General features: G+C 50.8%; 1 protein-coding gene across 1 annotated transcript; it reads left to right on the forward strand.

Moving 5' to 3' along the window:
• The first annotated feature begins 818 nt into the window (after positions 1 to 818).
• On the forward strand, positions 819 to 11146 carry DDRGK1 (DDRGK domain containing 1). The gene is made up of 9 exons (XM_021688937.1): positions 819 to 965; positions 2125 to 2331; positions 3820 to 3932; positions 4144 to 4245; positions 6863 to 6985; positions 7278 to 7316; positions 9867 to 9923; positions 10429 to 10477; positions 10851 to 11146. Exons 1-9 carry the CDS (start codon positions 875 to 877, stop codon positions 11015 to 11017), a joined length of 948 nt encoding a protein of 315 aa, XP_021544612.1. The 5' UTR covers positions 819 to 874; the 3' UTR covers positions 11018 to 11146.
• The last annotated feature ends 6951 nt before the right edge of the window (positions 11147 to 18097 follow it).

Here is an 18097-nt window from a genome sequence, read left to right on the forward strand (position 1 = left end):
GCTTAACAAATGTTAAAATGTTCACATGGTGCCATCTTCTTTCAAGTCTTCCACTTCATCGCATTGGTCCTTGGATCTTTGTGTTATCACACACACAAAAAGCTTCATACTGCTCTTACAGCAAATTCCCAGTAGTTGCTATTTGCTTTTTCAAAAATCTTGAGTTTACATACTGTCCCCTTTTTTTTTCCCCAAACGACTTTATTGAGGTATAATTAGTTCCTAGTTTCTAAAAAATTCTTAAGAATTACAGGGAAATTTAAATTCCCTGTGGGTACTTAAATTTTGAGTGCGCACTATGGAAAACTGGGTCATTAATTCTCGTATTAGTCTAATAGTTAATTTTATGCTAAAATAGGTATAAAATTGCAGTTCTGTGTACAAAAATAATATCACGATTCATTTAAATATAAGATTTGGTCTCTTCCCCTCCCCTCTCTTCTTTTAACGAAATCATATGTCACAGATACAGGCAAAGCTCTGCCCCTAATCCCATCCATCGTTTTCCCTCCTCCTAACACCTATCCTGAAGTTGGTGTGTATCATTCCTAAGCATCTTTTTGTACTTTTTCTACATATGTATGTTTTTATAAACGCTCTGTGATGTTGCTTAATGCTTTTAAAACACATATAAATGTCTCACTGCACAAAATCGTTTGCGATAATTTCCACTTACGAGTATTTGCATGCCCCCCAAATTCCTCTTAGAGTAAAAAATTGAGGAGTCTCTACGGAGTGTGCGGCCTGGGAGGGGCCCCGGCTGGTGGGCGGAGTCTAGAATGGGAAACGGGAGGGGCCGCATGGCCGTTGGGCGGGGCCCGGGAGATCCGGGGCTTCGGGGTGGACGCGCCGGTTCCGCCTGGAAGCCGTCGTCATGGTGTCCCCCGTGGTGTACCTGGTGGCGGCGGCTCTGCTTGTCGGCCTTATCTTTTTCCTGACTCGCAGCCGGGGCCGGACGACAGCAGGTAGGAGATGCCGCCGCTCCAGGGCCGGTGGGGCCGCGTTCTCTGGCCTCCTGAGCCTTTGTAGGCCCTCGCCCGTGGCTCCTGCGCATGCGCTGGCCTGCCTGGCTGGGCAGACGACTAGCTCGGAGCCGGATTGCGCTTGTCGCGCTTCAGGCCAGCCGCGCGCCTGCGCATACCTGCGCGTCGCGGACCGGGCGGCGAGTCGCAGTGCCGCAACCGTACTCGCGGACGGGATGGCAGCGCCCCTACACCTTTCTCCCAGCCTCAAAGACAGCCTTACTCAATTCCTCTTCTCGCCCCCCGGCTCTCTAGACCCAGAGGGGCCGGTCCCCTGGCGGACATGCTCCCATGCGTCATTGGGGCTGTCCCCCTGTGCGCTCCTAGGAGAGGCCGCCGGGGTGTCCCGTCCCACCCAGGCTGGCTCCAGAGCGGGTGCCAAGAAGGCGGCACCTGAGTGTTTTGTGCTTACCTACGAGCTGTAACTCCCTGAAGCTCTCTCCTTACCCCTCAAAGAGAGCCCTATGCACCCTTCTCTCTCTTCTGCGCCCCGACCAGGAGCTCATGTCATCTGCCAGGATACAGAACAGATACGCCTGTCATCCTCCATCCCCCATTTCTTGTCAGTATGTGGGTTTGTGTATATGTCTCTGCCCCTCTCTGGACCCACAACCTACTTCAGAGCACCTACATGCTCCAAGGGCAGGGGAGAGAGAGCTGAGGTAAGGCAGATAGCCAAGAAATCTTCCTAGAAAGGAAGCCTCAGACCTCAGGTGTGCTCCCGGTTGGCATGCCTTATAAAACTGTGGCAGGTGGTGTTAGGCAAGAAGTAAATGCAGTCCTGCAGTGAGCATGCAGATGTGGTCTAGAGAAGTCAGGATGAGCTTCCCAGAGGTGCTCCTCCTGCAGGGCGGTAGTCTTCTGACAGGCCAGCTGGAAAGGTATCGACAAAGGCAGGAGGGAACAGGTGATCTTGCTGCAAAAGTCCAAGGTGTGGGTCTGGGTTATAAAGGCCTTTATGATCTGAGAAACTGGGGCTTTGTGCGTCAGGCAGCCGGAGCCTGGAGGAAGTTGAGTGGAGGGTGAGGCTTCCAGGTTGCTGCTCCCCTGCCATCAGGTGGGTTGGGTTACTAGACAGTTGTGATTCCTCTCTTCCCTACAGCTGGCCAAGAACCATTGCACAATGAGGAGCAGCCGGTAGTAACAGGCTCAGTGGCCCAGCCTCGGCCCCTGGAACCTGAGGAGCAGAGAGTCGGGGGCAGGCCCCGGCGCCGGAGAGACCTGGGCAGTCGCCTGCAGGCCCAGCGTCGAGCCCAGCGTGTCACCTGGGCAGAAGTGGATGAGAATGAGGAGGAAGCCATCATCCCAGGTGAGAAGGGCCCAGCCTGGAGGAGAAAGGGGCTGGTTTAGGGCATGAAGGGTAGAAGAGTGGAGTGTGGAGCTACAGTGTAGGAGACCTGTCTGGGAGCCACAGGATAGGGTTGGGGGAGGGGAGACTTGGGACCCATCCTTTGGTCCCAGTTCTGGACCCTGACCAGCAGTTCTGGACCCTGACCCCTATTCCATTGGGCCAGCCCCCTCTTCCTTCATTTTGGCTTTCAGTGTCTAAGCAAGAGGGCAGTCGTCTTCAGATTGACCTAGAGAGTTCCTCAGCCCACTTCTTATATCCTAGCACCTTACTGGTATGGGCACAGTCATTTTCTGAGAGCTTCACCCTAGGGCCAGAGTACCTAGCCAGGAGCTTCTGCAGTTCCTGAGGTGAGGTCACCTGTAACCCTAGAAGGGTTTGGGGATGGAGACATTTTGTTGACAGAGCTTCCATATCCCTGGGAGACCAAGAGAGCCCCTGGGATTGTGGGAAAAAATATCTCTTCTCCAGCGTTCAAACCTGGCTTGAGCCGGAGGAAGGGGCATTTGAGGCCTTTGCCCTTGTACTTTTGGGAATTAGCCCCTTTGGCTCAAAAAAGAGGCACTCTGGTGCCATTCCTTTTGTCTCAGACTTGGGATCAGACATCTCTGCTGCTTGGGCACCAACAGGTTTTTTTGGTCTTATTTTGTCTTTTTAAATTTTATTTATTTGATAGAGAAAGAGCACGCGCACATGCAAGGGCATGTGTGGGAGCACAAGCAGGGGGAGGAGCAGAGGGGGAGGGGAAAAAAGTGTGTGTGGGAGAATTTCAAGCAGATGCCACGCTGAGCGTAGAGCCGGATTCGGGGCTTGATGAGATCATGACCTGAGCCAAAATCAAGAGTTGCACACTTACCTAACTGAGCCACCCAGGTGCCCCAACAGGTCTTTAACTTTTAGCTGGCCCTAACTTTAGGTAGTCTTGGGGTTGGAGCTGCCTTTTTGGCCAGGAGCTGAGCCTGGAACCCTCAGCAGCTCCTGACCACAGTGAGGACAATTTTAGATATGAGGCAAGGATACATTTCCCCATGAGGCCGTCTTTCCCTGGAGGTTTGGCTCAGAGACAAACCAGAGAAGTCTGCAAGCCCAAGCATCCCTGCCTGTGATTTTCAGATGCCCAGATATTGGAACCTGACACCTCCCTTTTTGTGGCGATGCAGCATCTAAAATTACTATCTGTTCCCTTGCCTCATGATTCCCTCACTTTTCCCTTACCTTACCCTCTACCCTCAGTACCCCCCGACACACACACACTCGCACATACACAGACTCAGAGTGTTAATTTCTCCATTCATGGTAGATATCTGTGGAGGGCAGAGCTGGGCTAGTGACATTTGCAGGTGAGAGGAACGGGATCCGCCGCCATGTGGAGAGGGACAAGGGGTAGGATGGATCCATCATCATCAGCCCTCTCTAGGACCTGACCCGTCTTTCTTTGACCGTACTCAGCCCAGGAAGAAGAAGGTATCGAGAAGCCGGTGGAAAGTCACCTGTCAGGGAAAATTGGAGCCAAGAAACTACGGAAGCTAGAGGAGAAACAGGCGCGAAAAGCCCAGCGTGAGGCAAGCAGGAGGGTTGGAGTGCGAAAGGGTCCTGCCTTCCTCATCCCCTACGTCAGGCCCTCCCCTTGGGCTCTTTGCGTGCTGCTTGCCTGACTGTCTCTTACAGCCTTGGTCCATGGTCTGGCCCAAGGTTGGCCCCCTGGCCTGTTTGTGAGGTGGGCAAGCTCTGGTGGGGGGTAGGGATGTGCTCCCTATGAAGGCCTCTCTCCAGGCAGAGGAAGCTGAGCGTGAGGAGCGGAAACGCCTCGAGTCCCAGAGGGAGGCAGAGTGGAAGAAAGAGGAGGAGCGACTTCGCCTGGAGGAGGAACAAAAGGTGAAAGAGCCCCCCCCCATCCTGACCTCTGACCCATGAGCAGGCAGCCTTGCTTCTCATGCAGCTCGTTACATCTCTGACCTGGAAGATGGGCCTTGGACTGGTTTCAGGAGCAGGCCCTGGTTTATTTGGTCCCTGGACTCTAAACACAACCTGTGTAAAACCGCTGCTGAAAAGCAGAGCCAGAGACGGGGATTTTTGTGTATGTGATTTATTGAACATGCCTGAAGCATGTAAAGAAAATTGAGATGGTTGGAGTGGCTGAAACAAGATAAGCAAGAAGGAGAGAAGTCAGAGAGGGAGTAGAGTCTGGATTCTAAAGGCCTTGAAGTTGTTAAAGGTCACTGTAAGGGCTGATCGGTCCTGCCTGAGCCAGTTCCTGTTTAGGGCCTAACCTGGAGGAGATAGATGCTCAGAGAATGGGAACCACTGAGGTAGTAGTTGGCTAATGAGCATTTGTTTGCCAGGTGCTTCCTTCTTTCTGAGAACCAGAGAACAAGAAAGGGAACATCACAAAGGTGTGATGTGCATAAAGAGTGAGAGCCAGGGCTGCCCCAGTTAGGAAGACTCGCTGGTGCCTTTGGCCTCTCACTGGCCCTGCTGTCCAGGGACCCTGGGTGGCAGGGAGCCTGGCTTTGGGTGCTGTAGCAAATGGGCCAGAACACAGCAGAGAAGGCATCAGGGGAGATTTTACCGTTACTGTTTTTTACCTTTCCGAAGGTGATCCTGCCTGATGGATCTTAAATGTCCTGGGGCTCCTCTGCACACAGTTTCCCCTGGGTTAGCACCTTACTTACCTGGTGTATTTCCCACAACCAGTATCGATACATTGTCTGTGGTGTATTTCCCACAACCAATATCGATACATTGTCCTAACTAAACCCCACACATTATTCGGATTTCGTTAATTTTCCCCTACTGTCCTTTTCCAGGGTCACTTCCAAGACGCCACATTACACTTAGTTACCATGTTTCCTTAGGCTCCTCTGGGTTGTGACATTTTCTCAGATTTTCCTTGCTTTTAATGATCTTGATAGTTTTGAGGAGTATTGGGCAAATATTTTGTAGAATATTCCTCAGTTTGCTCGACTGATTTTTTTGTCATGGTTAGGCTGGGGTTATGGATTTTTGGGGAGAAGATCACAGATGAAGCGCCATTCTTGACGTAGCATTTGAAGGATACGTGTTGTCAACTTGACTTGTCATAACTGATGTTAACCTGGTTGCTTGGCTCAGGTTTTATTTGCCAGATTTGTCTGCTGTAGTGTTACTTCCTCCTTCCTGTAGTTCTTTGGAAATAAGTCACTATGCGCAGCCCACACTTAAGGGGTGGGGAGTTATTCTCCACCTCCTCAAGAGCAGAGTATGCAAAGTATCAGGAGTTTTTCTGTACAGAAGATTACCTTTCTTCCCTTTGTATGTGTTTGTTTATACCAACGTGGACTCGTGGATATTAGTTTTGTGCATTGCGTTACGATCTGATAGTATCTTATTTATCTTGTTATGTAGGTCATCAGGAGTTCTTGCTGTTGGCCCCCACGTACCTTTGACGTAACCTCATTGTTTTGTTTTCTGAGTACTCTCTTACTTTTTGGCATTGCAAGATGCTCCAGGCTTATTTTGTATATTCTCTGTTCCAGCTTTAGCTACGTGTTTTAAAAAAATCTTTTTGAGAGCTGTGGAAAATAGGATGACGTGGAGGGAAGCTGTGGCACTAGGTGGTGGTGGTGATGAAGTGACATGGATGGGCTGAGAAGTTTTCCGGAAGTTGAAGGCAGAAGTGGTAGATAGGACTTTATTTCTGACCAGCTGGCCATATGGCTGTGTGACTCACTGAGCCAGGGACCCAGGAGGAACACCGGACGTGTGGGGAGTAGATCACAGGGTCTTTCTGGGACGTACTCAACTCGAGGTGCCTGTAAGATGGCCCAGTGGGTGTGTCGTGTGGGAGGAGAGATTTGGGGCAGGGGTACAACTGTGGCAGTCCCTGGCAAGGAGATGGTTGTTGATGCTGTGGGCATGGCGAGGTGGTCTGAGGAAGGGGAGGAGGGAGGAGGGACAGGGCTGAGCGATGGAGGAGGTGAGGAGAATGGCCCAAGGAGCAAGAGGAAACCCAGGAGAGGGTGGGATCTGCCAGCCCAGCGAGGGAAGAGGAAATGGTCAGCTCTTCCCAACACCACTGAGAGGACAGGGTTATGAGGCTGATGGCTGTCCCTTGGATTTGGTCGGATGGATGGTGGCTGAGACCATAGCACTTGTTTCGGTGGGGTTGAGTATCAGAAGCCAGACTGGAGTGGGTGGGAGGGGTGAATGGATGATGAGGAAGTGGAGCCTGGGTGTTTGTCCACAAAGTTTGGACATGACAGGAAGGGGGGGTCATTGGCAGGATTTTAGAGGAGAGGGGGCTGAGCAGCACACGTGTGGGAGGTAATGGAACTGATGAGAAGAGGGGCCTCTTCCTGTAGCTCAGCTTGGGGTTGAGGGAGCAGTCTCTTGAAGGAACTCTGTCCCTGAGAAAGGGCCGGACTGTATGCCCTGGTGCCCTGTGGGGGTAGCAGAGCCCAGAACAGGGATGGGGTGGGCACCCGCCCCCAACGTACCTGACTCTTGTCCACAGGAGGAGGAAGAGAGGAAGGCCCGGGAGGAGCAGGCCCAGCGGGAGCATGAGGAGTACCTGAAACTGAAGGAAGCCTTCGTGGTGGAGGAGGAAGGTGTGGGCGAGACCATGACTGAGGAACAGGTGGGCCTGCTGCCCCTGGAAAGCTCATCTCTATGCCCACCAAGCCCGCCACCCCATCCCAGACACCCCATCGTTCCTTGCCTGCCGCCCTTGTCAGGCATTGAGAGGGGCATGGGCATCAGGCCCCGCAGGCTCCAGTGGCCGGAGGCCTTGTCCCCAGGAGAGCAGGCGGTGCCTCCGAACCCCTCGCTGCGGGAAGCTCTGTTCACGCAGATGGCAGGCAGGTGGGTAGGCATAGACCCCTGTAGCCCCTGCAAGGGGGACACTTACCCCAATTTCTCTGCTCCTCTAGTCCCACAGCTTCCTGACTGAGTTCATCAGCTACATTAAGGTAAGAAACCACAGGACAGAGTTGGGCATCAGCTCCCTGCCTCACGCGTGTGTGTGGTGTGTGTGTGTGTGCGTGTGTGTCACGTGCACTCTCTGGGCATGGAGGGAGTAGACCCGAGCCGGGGCTATCGGCGGCTCGCTGGAGCTCATGCCGGAGTGGGCAGGGACCTGGGAGTCTGAGCTGCCTGGTCCTGGCCAGAAGAGCCTCTTCTTTGACAGTGGAGAGGGACCTGGTCTGTGTGGGAGGCCTGAGCCTTCAATCACTTCCTCACATTCAGGGTTTGACAGTCTCCCTGCTCCTCAGACCCCACGCTCAGTGAGTCACTGTGTTTTCAAGTTTCTTCACATGTGTTTTCTGTCAGTTCTGTCACACTGAGACTCTGCTGAGTTGAAACAAGCATCCCCTGCCACGTGTTCCTGATCAGGAACTTGGGTCTTCAGGGAAACAGGATGATGTTTCCTTTGGAATCTAGGGCCGGGCAACACGTGTGTCCCCCTCTGTCTGTAGCCGTGCTGGGTACTGCTCCAGGTTGCATAAGCACGTCCTGCTTTGCTCTGCTGCTAAGCAACTTCTCTCCCACGAAGGATGCGACAAGGGGAGAGGTTTTCAAGTGCAGCTCAGAGGTGCAGAGGCGGCTGAGGGAAGGAGTGCAGAGGGAGTGGGGGCGGTGGTGGGGGTGCTATTAGGGGGTGCCAGGGAGCCAGGCCTTGCATAATCCTCCCCCCCCTTCCAAAGGGAGCAGGGTTCAAACTCCTCCCAGCAGTAAGGGGCTGGGCTCATAGCCTGGGGGCCTGGTATTCCTGTGGGGGAGAGAGCTCATTTCCCTCTGATGGAACCCATTTCCACCCTGACACCCTCGAAGGCTGACAGGACATCTCCCACACTTTGCTGCTGCTGTTTGGAACTCACCATCCCCACCTACCCAGCGGGCAGCGACAGGTCTTGAGTCTGCCCTCCAGAAAGCCCTCGTCCACAGTTTCAGCTCCCCCTCTCCTCTGCAGAGACTTGAGTAGAGGCAAGTCCAGGCCTTGCTTTCAGAGGCTCTCTGGAGAGTTTTTCTGGGCTTCTCCAGACTCTTCTGGACTATAGAAGTCTTTCCAGCCTGTGCAGGCTGGTCCTCCTAGAGCTGCTGTCTGCAGGGAGAAGGAGGATTTCCAGAACTGAGCCCACCTGCCTTCTCCCAGGCTCCAGGGGAATGGGCCCTTTAGTCCTAGGATTTCAGAACTGGAGGCATGTTTTTGTGCCGGGCATAGTTTATGTGCAGCGTAGGCCTAACTTGCTCTTTTTGGTTCTCTCTCCCTTCTGAGCAGGGCTGAGTGGGTTGGTTTGTTTCTGTAAACACACTTTTGGCCCTAGCATCCCCTCAGGCCAGGTCTTCAGGGACAGCTGGGGTGACTCTGCGGTCACATTCTGAGCTGTCACTGAGAACCCAGTGCCTGCTCCCTGCTTCTTAGGTAGAGGCCAGCTGGCCAGGTCACCTTGTGCTTGCCACCCCCTGGCCCAACCACCACTCACTTGCCTCCCTGCGTACACATCCATTTTAGCATTTTGAACAGTCACATGCCATCTGCAGCTGAGGAGGCGTCACCGTGTCACTTCTCCCCCAGCTCATTTGCTATGAAGATTCCTGGAAACGCAAAAGACCACCTTCTCTCAAGTCACATGCTGTCTCTCTGTGGGGGAGGCAGGGCAGATGCCTGCGTAGGACCCAGCGGTGGACCCCACCAGGAACTAAAGTTTCTACCAAGGGGGTGAGGGAAGCACAAGGAGCATGGCCGTGTATGGAAAGCCCTGAGCAGATTGAGTGACAGTGATTTTAAGGGTGGTCATGGTGCCTCAAGAGCGTGAAGAGGATGGTGAGCAGCGTGGCGTGTCAGGGGGTGGGGATCTCTAGGCCAAGGGGGCAGTGAGCAGAGGTGAGACAAGAACGATCTGAACCTCTCCTACCAGGACCCTGGCTCATCGGGGCTTCTCATCTGCTCTCTTCTTGTCCACGTTCTCGCCTGTCTTCTCACCGGCTCTGAGCTCGAGGGCAGGAGCGGTGTCTTGTTCACCACTGCACGCCCCACGCTTCTCAGCTCCTTGTCCTGGCAGGTCTTCAGCAAACACGGGTCCTAGTGACGGTTGTTTGATAAGCTTTTGGCAATTGTCAGCCCCTCCCTTCATCTCTGTGGTGCTTCCCCTTCCAGCCTGTTCATAATGTTAAAATGATTCGGTTGGATGCAGAGGAGAAGGTAGCAGCTGTTCTCGACTCTCCACGGGTGCCTGTCCCAGGGTAGTCCCCAGGCCAGGACGTGACTCATGGGGCAGGTAGTGGTTTGGGCAGATCCCTCCCCGTAAGCAGGGGCATGAGAGAGTCGATGAGTGTGTGTGTTTGTGTGTGTACACGTACAGGCAGCTGGGAGAGCGTGAGTAGTGTGTGAGGGAAACAAGGCTCTCCCTTGGGAGCATGGAACCTGCTTAGCCAGCCACCCAGAGCAGAACAGGTGGGTGTACCAACCTCAGAGGGCTCCTGTGCTGAGAGGCTTTCTCCTCTCCCCCTCTTTACAGCAGTCCAAGGTTGTGCTCTTGGAAGACCTGGCTTCCCAGGTGGGCCTGCGGACTCAGGTAAGCCCTTGAAGGTGGTCTGCTCCATGGACTATGGCCACGGGGTCTGTACGGCTCTCAGAGGGGGACTGCCTTAAAGATGGGAGTCTTAATGCCCTCAAGCAAGAGTAGACTGTAGGAATTTTTTGGTACCCCAGGAATCTTGTTTTTCTGCTATACAGAGGAAAAAGAAAAAAGCCCAAACCCCATCACTCCAGCGGCCCCTGTAAGCGAGGCAGCCCAAACCCAGTTACCTTGACAACTCTCTTGCAAACAGGCTGCGTCAGCCTTCGCAGCCAAATGTCCCCACCACTCCTCTCCTGCCTTGAAGAAAGCCTCTCTCGGGGGTCTTACAGGGCCCCGGGACCACGGCCCTGTCTCCCCTGAGCCCCTCCAGAGGAGAAACAAAGAGTCACACTGGGGATGGCCATGAGAAGGAGAGGAGGAGATTTGACTGTGGTGGAGGGAGAGTGCAGCTGTCTTCTGGGACGGCAGTGCCCATCTCTGAGATGTCTTCTTCTCATAGGATACCATAAACCGCATCCAGGACCTGCTGGCTGAGGGGACTCTGACAGGTGAGGGGGTGAGAGTCAGTCACCATAGGCCCTGGCCTTGGGGTGTGTCTAGCCACAGAGGGCCTGCAGGGATTTGTTGCAGAGGCAGGATGACCCCCCTTCTCAGCCCTGGGTGGGGAAGTGATGTGCAGGAGGGGTGCTGAGCAGAGGGAGATGCCCAGGTCTGGGAGTGACTCAGGGTGACAGGGACAGGCAAGGAAGCCTGATTTGACTCGCATAGGCAGGACTGGATGCAGCCAGGGGAGCCCAGGGAGGTAGGCAGGCCTGGAGGGCTCTGAGCCAGTTGTGAAGGGGTGGGTGGGTGGGCATTTTCAGGCAACGTCGGGGAGGGCGCCCTAGAGGGCTCAGCCCCACAACCCTTCTGTCCCCACAGGTGTGATTGACGACCGGGGCAAGTTCATCTACATAACCCCCGAGGAACTGGCTGCTGTGGCTAACTTCATCCGACAGCGGGGCCGGGTGTCCATCACTGAGCTTGCCCAGGCCAGCAACTCCCTCATCGCCTGGGGCCGGGAGCCCCCTGTCCAGTCCCCAGCCTGACCTAGCCCTTGCCTTCTGGACTGGGAGCTAGCACAGCCTATCTGGCTGTACAACTTGAACCCTCCCCTCCACCCTGGGGAAGAGATGGAATGTGGCCAGGCAGTTATAGATTAAAGGCCTGTGAGCACTGCTGAGCTTGGTGTGGCTTGGTGTGACAGAAGGCCTGGCCTGGGATCCCAGGTGAGCAAGCGAAGTCTAGTCCTCAGAACAAATCTTGGGGGTGAATGGGAGGAGCCTGTGGAGGCAGATGAAAGTTCCATTCTTACCATGCGTTCATTTATTGAAAAAGAATATTGAGCATTTTATTGTGTTCCTTTGTACCCTACAAAGATGAGAATTTCTCTCTCTCCCCCACTTGCCAGAGCAAAAGTGAGCAACCTTAGGGCAACATCTCCCCTAACTGGGGAGGAAGGTCTCACTATTGGTTATATGGATGGTTTCAGGAGCCCTACAGAGAGGGCTGAGAGCCCTTAAGGAGAAGAGGGAAGTGCCAAGGATAGAGTCCTAAGGAACATCAGCCTTTGAGAGGGAGGGAAGGGCGGTCAGGGAGGGGGAGGCTAGGCAGGTAGAAGGAAGCGAGGAACCTGCTTGAGCTGGATAGAGTGGTGCAGTGGAGAGATGCGCTTCCTACAGTCTGTCCGTGAATTTAGCTCTCTATCCTGGACAGAAAGTTTAAACGGTGTGGGTGATTCCACCCACTGGTGGATGTAAGGACCATATGCTCAGGAGTGGGTGTGATGGGAGATGTATCTCTCCTATAGGGTCAGTCACTCCAGTTCCCGTGGGCTGTTCGTGGCATGAGCATCCTGCTGTGCTGAGGGTGAGGCATGGGTTTAAATGTGTATTTTTTATGCAAGGTTGCCCCTAAACATAGACCACCTACTTCCTCTGCCAGGTAGAGGAGGCAGCTTTCTGTTCCCGTCCTGGAGGAAATGGTCTATGGAGATGCTGATGGAGACAGGACATCAGGCTGTAGGGTAGAGCCTTCCTGAGTGTCATCAAGGATGATTTTGACTCACTTGGTGCCATAAATATTAACTATAGTGCCTAAATTCCAAGTGAGGCGTGACTACTGCTTCTGTCAACTACAGGCACTCGGAGTCACCTGGAGCTAGGAAGGGCCACGTGCATTGTTTGGAACGCCATCTGGGAGCCCACAGTCCAGTAGGAGAGGGAAGAAACAGAGAAAGGTACTGGCAGTATGAGAAAGAAACATAAAATTATAAAGGGAAAAGAAAGCTTATAGTCTTGAGTGATGCTTCTCAGCTCTGGTTGCTCATTAGAAGCCCCTGGAGAGTTGTCAGCAGTCTCATGCCAGGCTGCATCCTGAACCAGTGGAATCAGAATCTCTGGGGGTGGGACCCAGGCAGCATCAGTGGGAGATTCCAGCGGGCGCCTAGGTTGAGAAGGTGGTGGGGTGGGGTGGAGAGACAGGCCATCAAGTTACAAGTAGTTAAAATCCCCTCTGGAAGGGGCTTCTCCCAGAGCAATACAGCAGCTCCAGGTCTCCTCCACCCTTTCCCTCCATCCTCAGCCACTGCCATCCAGGCGGCAGGAGGACTGTAGCAGCCCCAGCTCCTCATTCCACCCTCAGGACATTCCACCCTCAGGACATTCCACCCTCCATCCACAGGTCAGGAGGAAGGAAGAGGCATATCCCTTTCTCACATCCTGGAAGCCTTCTAAAACCCCTTATGTCCCAAGAGCTTAGTGTGGAGGAGAAAACCTATGACCGTTTGTGCATTTTTTAGTGAACAATCCACTAATCTAAGAAATTTATCAAATGAGCCGTTCTTGAAGTAGTGATTAACATTTTTCTAAGTATGTATAAACCGCTTTCACAATAAATGGAAACTTTCAGTTTAACCACTCATAATTTTTCAAGCATTTAAACAATTATTACTTAAATATTCTCAGCATTTAAAGTCCTCAAATTTAATGTATAGAATTATTTTAAATGCTTTAACATCTCAAACAGTAGACCAGACACATCTAGTAGTAGTAGAACAATGACATTACTGATCTGTGTGTGTAATACTGAAACTGATCAGAAACATCTCAGTACCATGGATTTACATTTGCTTATTTACTAGCTCTGGTTTTATTTCTTTTTCTTCCCGAGGGTACAGTTTTCACTTCTCCTGGAGCCCCGGGGTGATTATCTTAGGTTGCTGAGAACGTATATATGAAAGATGAAGAAGCAGCGACCCAAGACTTGACCTTGACTGTGACCCTGAGTCCTTTAGTTGCGTGGCCCCTTTTGCTCACCGACTAAGCCACCCAGGCGCCCCACTCCTCTATTTTTATATTGAAAGTTTCTCATAACTTAAGCTTAAAACTAAACACAAGGAGGGGGTTTGTGCCTGGGTGGCTCAGTCAGTTAAGCATCTGCCTTCGGCTCAGGTCATGATCTCATGGTCCTGGGATGGAGCCCCATGTCAGGCTCCCTGCTCGGTGGGAAGCCTGCTTCTTCCTCCAGCTGTTTCTCACTCGCTCGCTTGCTCTAGCTCTATCTCAAATAAATAAAATCTTTAAGAATAAATAAATAAACACAAGGGGGCCTGGCTGGCTTAGTCGGTGGAGCGTGTGACTCTTGATCTCAGGGTTGTGAGTTCAAGCCCCATGTTGGGTATAGAGATTATTTAAAAATAAAAATTTTTTTTCAATTTGAAAGTAGTCCTTTATTAATTGACGAGATTACAGAAGTAATCATGGTAGATACTTTAGTTCGTCCTTCTAATAGGCCTATTGATGCGGTCTTCCCTGTGGCCAGCATCTCCACCTTCCACAAAATAGATGGTCCTTTTCTTCAGTCCCCCTCATGGAGAAGATAATTTGAAGGGCCTAAAAATAAAATATTTTTAAAAATAAATAGGGGGTGCAGTCGGTTGAGTGTCTGACTCTTGATTTCAGCTCAGGTCGTGATCTCGGGGTTGTGGGACCAAGCCCTCTGTCGGGCTCTGTGGGGTGCGAGTCTGCTTGATATTCTTTCTCCCTCTCCTTCTGGCCCTCCCACTCATGCGTGTGTGCTCTCTCTCTCTAAAATAAATCAATCATTTTAAAGTAAATAAATAAACACAATGAGCCCTAGATGGCCTCATGATCTTGGCCCAAGGTAAGCTTCAGAAAAGGGGATAAAAAAGCTGGGTCCTGGGTGCCTGGGTGGCTCAGTTGGTTAAGCGACTGCCTTCGGCTCAGGTCATGATCCTGGAGTCCCGGGATCGAGTCCCACATCGGGCTCCCTGCTCGGTGGGGAGTCTGCTTCTCCCTCTGACCCTCCTCCCTCTCATGCTCTCTCTCATTCTCTCTCTCTCAAATAAATAAATAAAATCTTTAAAAAAAAAAAAAGAGGGGCTTCCCCTCTTCCCTATAAAAAAAAAAAAAAAAGCTGGGTCCTTTGAGGCCACCAGTGGTCTCCCCATTCACCTGGCAACTGAGTGACCCCCAGGCTCTCCAGTGGCACCAGTGCAGGATGCATGTTGGATCTTTGTAACACTACTTATTTAACACATTCAAAATGTGTTTAAAAAAGCAAAACTAGGGGCGCCTGGGTGGCTCAGTCGTTAAGCGTCTGCCTTCGGCTCAGGTCATGATCCCAGGGTCCTGGGATCGAGTCCCACATCGGGCTCCCTGCTCAGCGGGAAGCCTGCTTCTCCCTCTTCCACTCTCCCTGCTTGTGTTCCTGCTCTCGCTATCTCTCTGTCAAATAAAATTAAAAAAAAAAAAGCAAAACTAAAATTATAATCTACGGAGAGCCTACTGAGTACGAGGCAGGATGCTAAGCACCTCAGGGAATTGCAGTGAGCAAAACATGACCCAAGCCACAAGTGGGGGATGGGGCAGTGGTACTAATCTGATAGGGAGACCAGCCAGCAAGTGCATGGCCAAACACTGATCTATGAAAAGGACTGGTGGCTCACAAGGAGAGGCCTTCTGGGCTGAGGGGAGGACAGGTGCGAGAATGTAAAGGCTTGTGATTCACTGAGGGGATGTGGAATGTTGGCTGGAGGAACAGGAAAGCCTGGGGCAAAGGAGAGAGTAGGTGGAAAGGGAGGTTGGGACCTGGCTGGGAAGGACAGGGATTACTGAGCCCAGAAATATGGGTGATATTTGATGAAGGGGGGTGTTTAATAGTGTTTTGAATGAATAACTCATTTTTTTAAAAGACTTTATTTGAGGGGCGCCTGGGTGGCTCAGTTGTTAAGCGTCTGCCTTTGGCTCAGGTCATGATCCCAGTGTCCTGGGATCGAGTCCCACATCGGGCTCCCTGCTCAGCGGGAAGCCTGCTTCTCCCTTGCCCATTCCCCCTGCTTGTGTTCCTGCTCTCGCTGTCTCTGTCTCTGTCAAATAAATAAAATCTTTAAAAAAATAAAAAAAGATTTTATTTGAGAAAGAGTGTGCACAAGCAGGGGGATGGGCAGGGGAAGAAGCAGGCTCCCCATGGAGCAGGGAGCCTGATGCAGTGCTCCATCCTGGAACCCAGGATCGTGACCAGAGCTGAAGGCAGACGCTTAACCGCCCCAAGTAACTCATTTCTTAACCCCTCTTTGCAATCATCATATCCCACAACCTATCATTACTCCATCAGCCCCTCCTTCTACACCCCCATTGTACCATCATCAGAGGGTACCACCTCAAGCCTTCACAAGTGCTTGCCCCAGATATTTCCTGTCCCAAGCCCCAGCCCCAAGATTGGAGACGACTATTCCACTAAGGCTGTTTTTTTCAAACTTATTTGACAGTATCTCTTAGTAAGAAACCCATTTTTTTTTTTTAAAGATTCCATCCATTTATTTGAGAGAGAATGAGAGAGAGCACACATGAGAGGGGGGAGGGCCAGAGGGAGAAGCAGACTCCTTGCCGAACAGGGAGCCCGATGCGGGACTCGATCCAGGGACTCCAGGATCATGACCTGAGCCGAAGGCAGTCGCCCAACCAACTGAGCCACCCAGGCGCCCCAGAAACCCATTTTTTATTGAGGACTTAGTCCATGTTTGTATGCCCGTGCATAGAGATAACTGAAGCTAAGGTGTCCAAGTGCTTTGCTTAGTGTGGTTAATGCATGTTGGTATTTGCTTCTCTAATCTGTACTACTGCTGATGGTGACTACATTGATTTCATAACCCACTAACAGAACTCAGCCTACAGTTTGAAAAACAGCGTTCTAAGGAGCCTGTTCCTTTTACGTTGAGGACTGGGCCAAGGATCAATATCTAGGGGTAGAGTTGTGATCATATATAACTTGGTAGTCACGGGGTTGTACCAAAACCAATTTAGACTACAGTAGTGATGCTGAAAAATAGTTTTACTTGGTTTATCCTGACACCATACATAATTTTTGGCTTATTATACATTTTTGATTACTCATTACAGCAAAATGCATAAGGCAACCTTAGAACCTATCAAATACTGTGACATTAAACTTGTTTAAATATGACCTTTTGGGGCGCCTGAGTGGCTCAGTCGGTTGAGTGTCTGCCTTCGGCTCAGGTCATGATCTCAGGGTCCTGGGATCAAGCCCCACATCGGGCTCCTTGCTCAGTGGGGCGTCTGCTTGTCCCTCTCCCTGTGTCTCCTGGCTCTCGCTCTCACTATCTCAAATAAATAAATAAAATCTTAAAAATAATAATAAATATGACCTTTTGCACATAACCTGTTAGATTTACTGGCTGGTTTTAGTCATTTTTAACTTTCTTAAGTTTCTAATGTAGTGACACAAAAACACATCCATAATAATAATACAAAAACTAAAACTAGTAATGCTCCAACTGTATTGTAACCGAGTAGCTGAGATTTAATACTTCTGTTGCTTTATTTCTCTTTATTTCTCATCAACGAGGTTAGTCAGGCCACTTTGTAGTTGAGCTAAACCCTACAATTTATAGAACAGCACAGTTGGGGGGACATAGGCTTGATGTCTACTTTGGCAGCTGGCTTTATGTATTTTGTAGTTTGTGCATATTGCCTCCTATCAAAATAGACCATAGTAACAAATATGAATAGATGAGAAATTACTGAACATACAATCCATCATTGCTGAATTGTAGTAACTCAAGAGAGGAAAAGTTGACAAGTGATAAGGGAAGGACACATGGGAAGTTTCGGGCCCAAAGGCAGGTAATAAAAGTCTCACCTAGCCATCTCATTTAGCCTGCAGTGATATCATCTGCAATGTAAAAAGTTAACAAGGCTTTCTGCTAGACAAATTTACCCCGGCTTTTACAAAAATTAAATCTGGCAACATTTTTGGAGTCTGTATGTTTCCATAAAATTGATTAAAGATTTGAGTATAACCATAATTCCATGATGCAATAATCATTATTCTGCTTAGGACTTTAAGAAGAATAACATCCTTCACAAATAGATGTGAGTTCATAAAACTCACTTAAGATGGTGGGTGGTATGGTGGTGGCTTGTATTCATTTATGCTTTGTTTCTAAATATCTTGCAGTTGAGGTTTACACTGTATAGATACAGATAAATTTTTTTGTTAGTATTATATAAACAAAGCATCAATTATGTAAAAACAAAAATGTTAGGGACCCTTGAGAATATAAAAGCAAAAACCATCTTCTATTGGGAAAAATGTACACTTTGTTTTTTTGTTTGTTTGTTTGTTTTAAGATTTTATTTATTTGACAGAGAAAGACACAGTGAGAGAGGGAACACAAAAGGGGAGTGGGAGAGGGAGAAGCAGACTCCCCGCCAAGCAGGGAGCCCGACGCGGGACTCAATCCCAGGACTCCAGCATCATGACCTGAGCCGAAGGCAGCCGCCCAACCAACTGAGCCACCCAGGCGCCCAAAATGTACACTTTGTAAAGAAGAATGGTTAAAAGGAGAATACAGTCTAATAAGTTTTTAATATTTTTCCCTTTATATTTTTCAAGGGTCCTGTGGGGGTGTGTATGTAAACATCAGCTCATCAGCTTATAAAACCCCATGTAGGGGCGCCTGGGTGGCTCAGTCGTTAAGCGTCTGCCTTCAGCTCAGGTCATGGTCCCAGGGTCCTGGGATCGAGCCCCGCATCGGGCTCCCTGCTCTGCGGGAAGCCTGCTTCTCCCTCTCCCACTCCCCCTGC

This window comes from Neomonachus schauinslandi, chromosome 10 (genome assembly GCF_002201575.2).
Source record: "Neomonachus schauinslandi chromosome 10, ASM220157v2, whole genome shotgun sequence".
In the NCBI taxonomy this organism is placed as follows: Eukaryota; Metazoa; Chordata; class Mammalia; order Carnivora; family Phocidae; genus Neomonachus; species Neomonachus schauinslandi.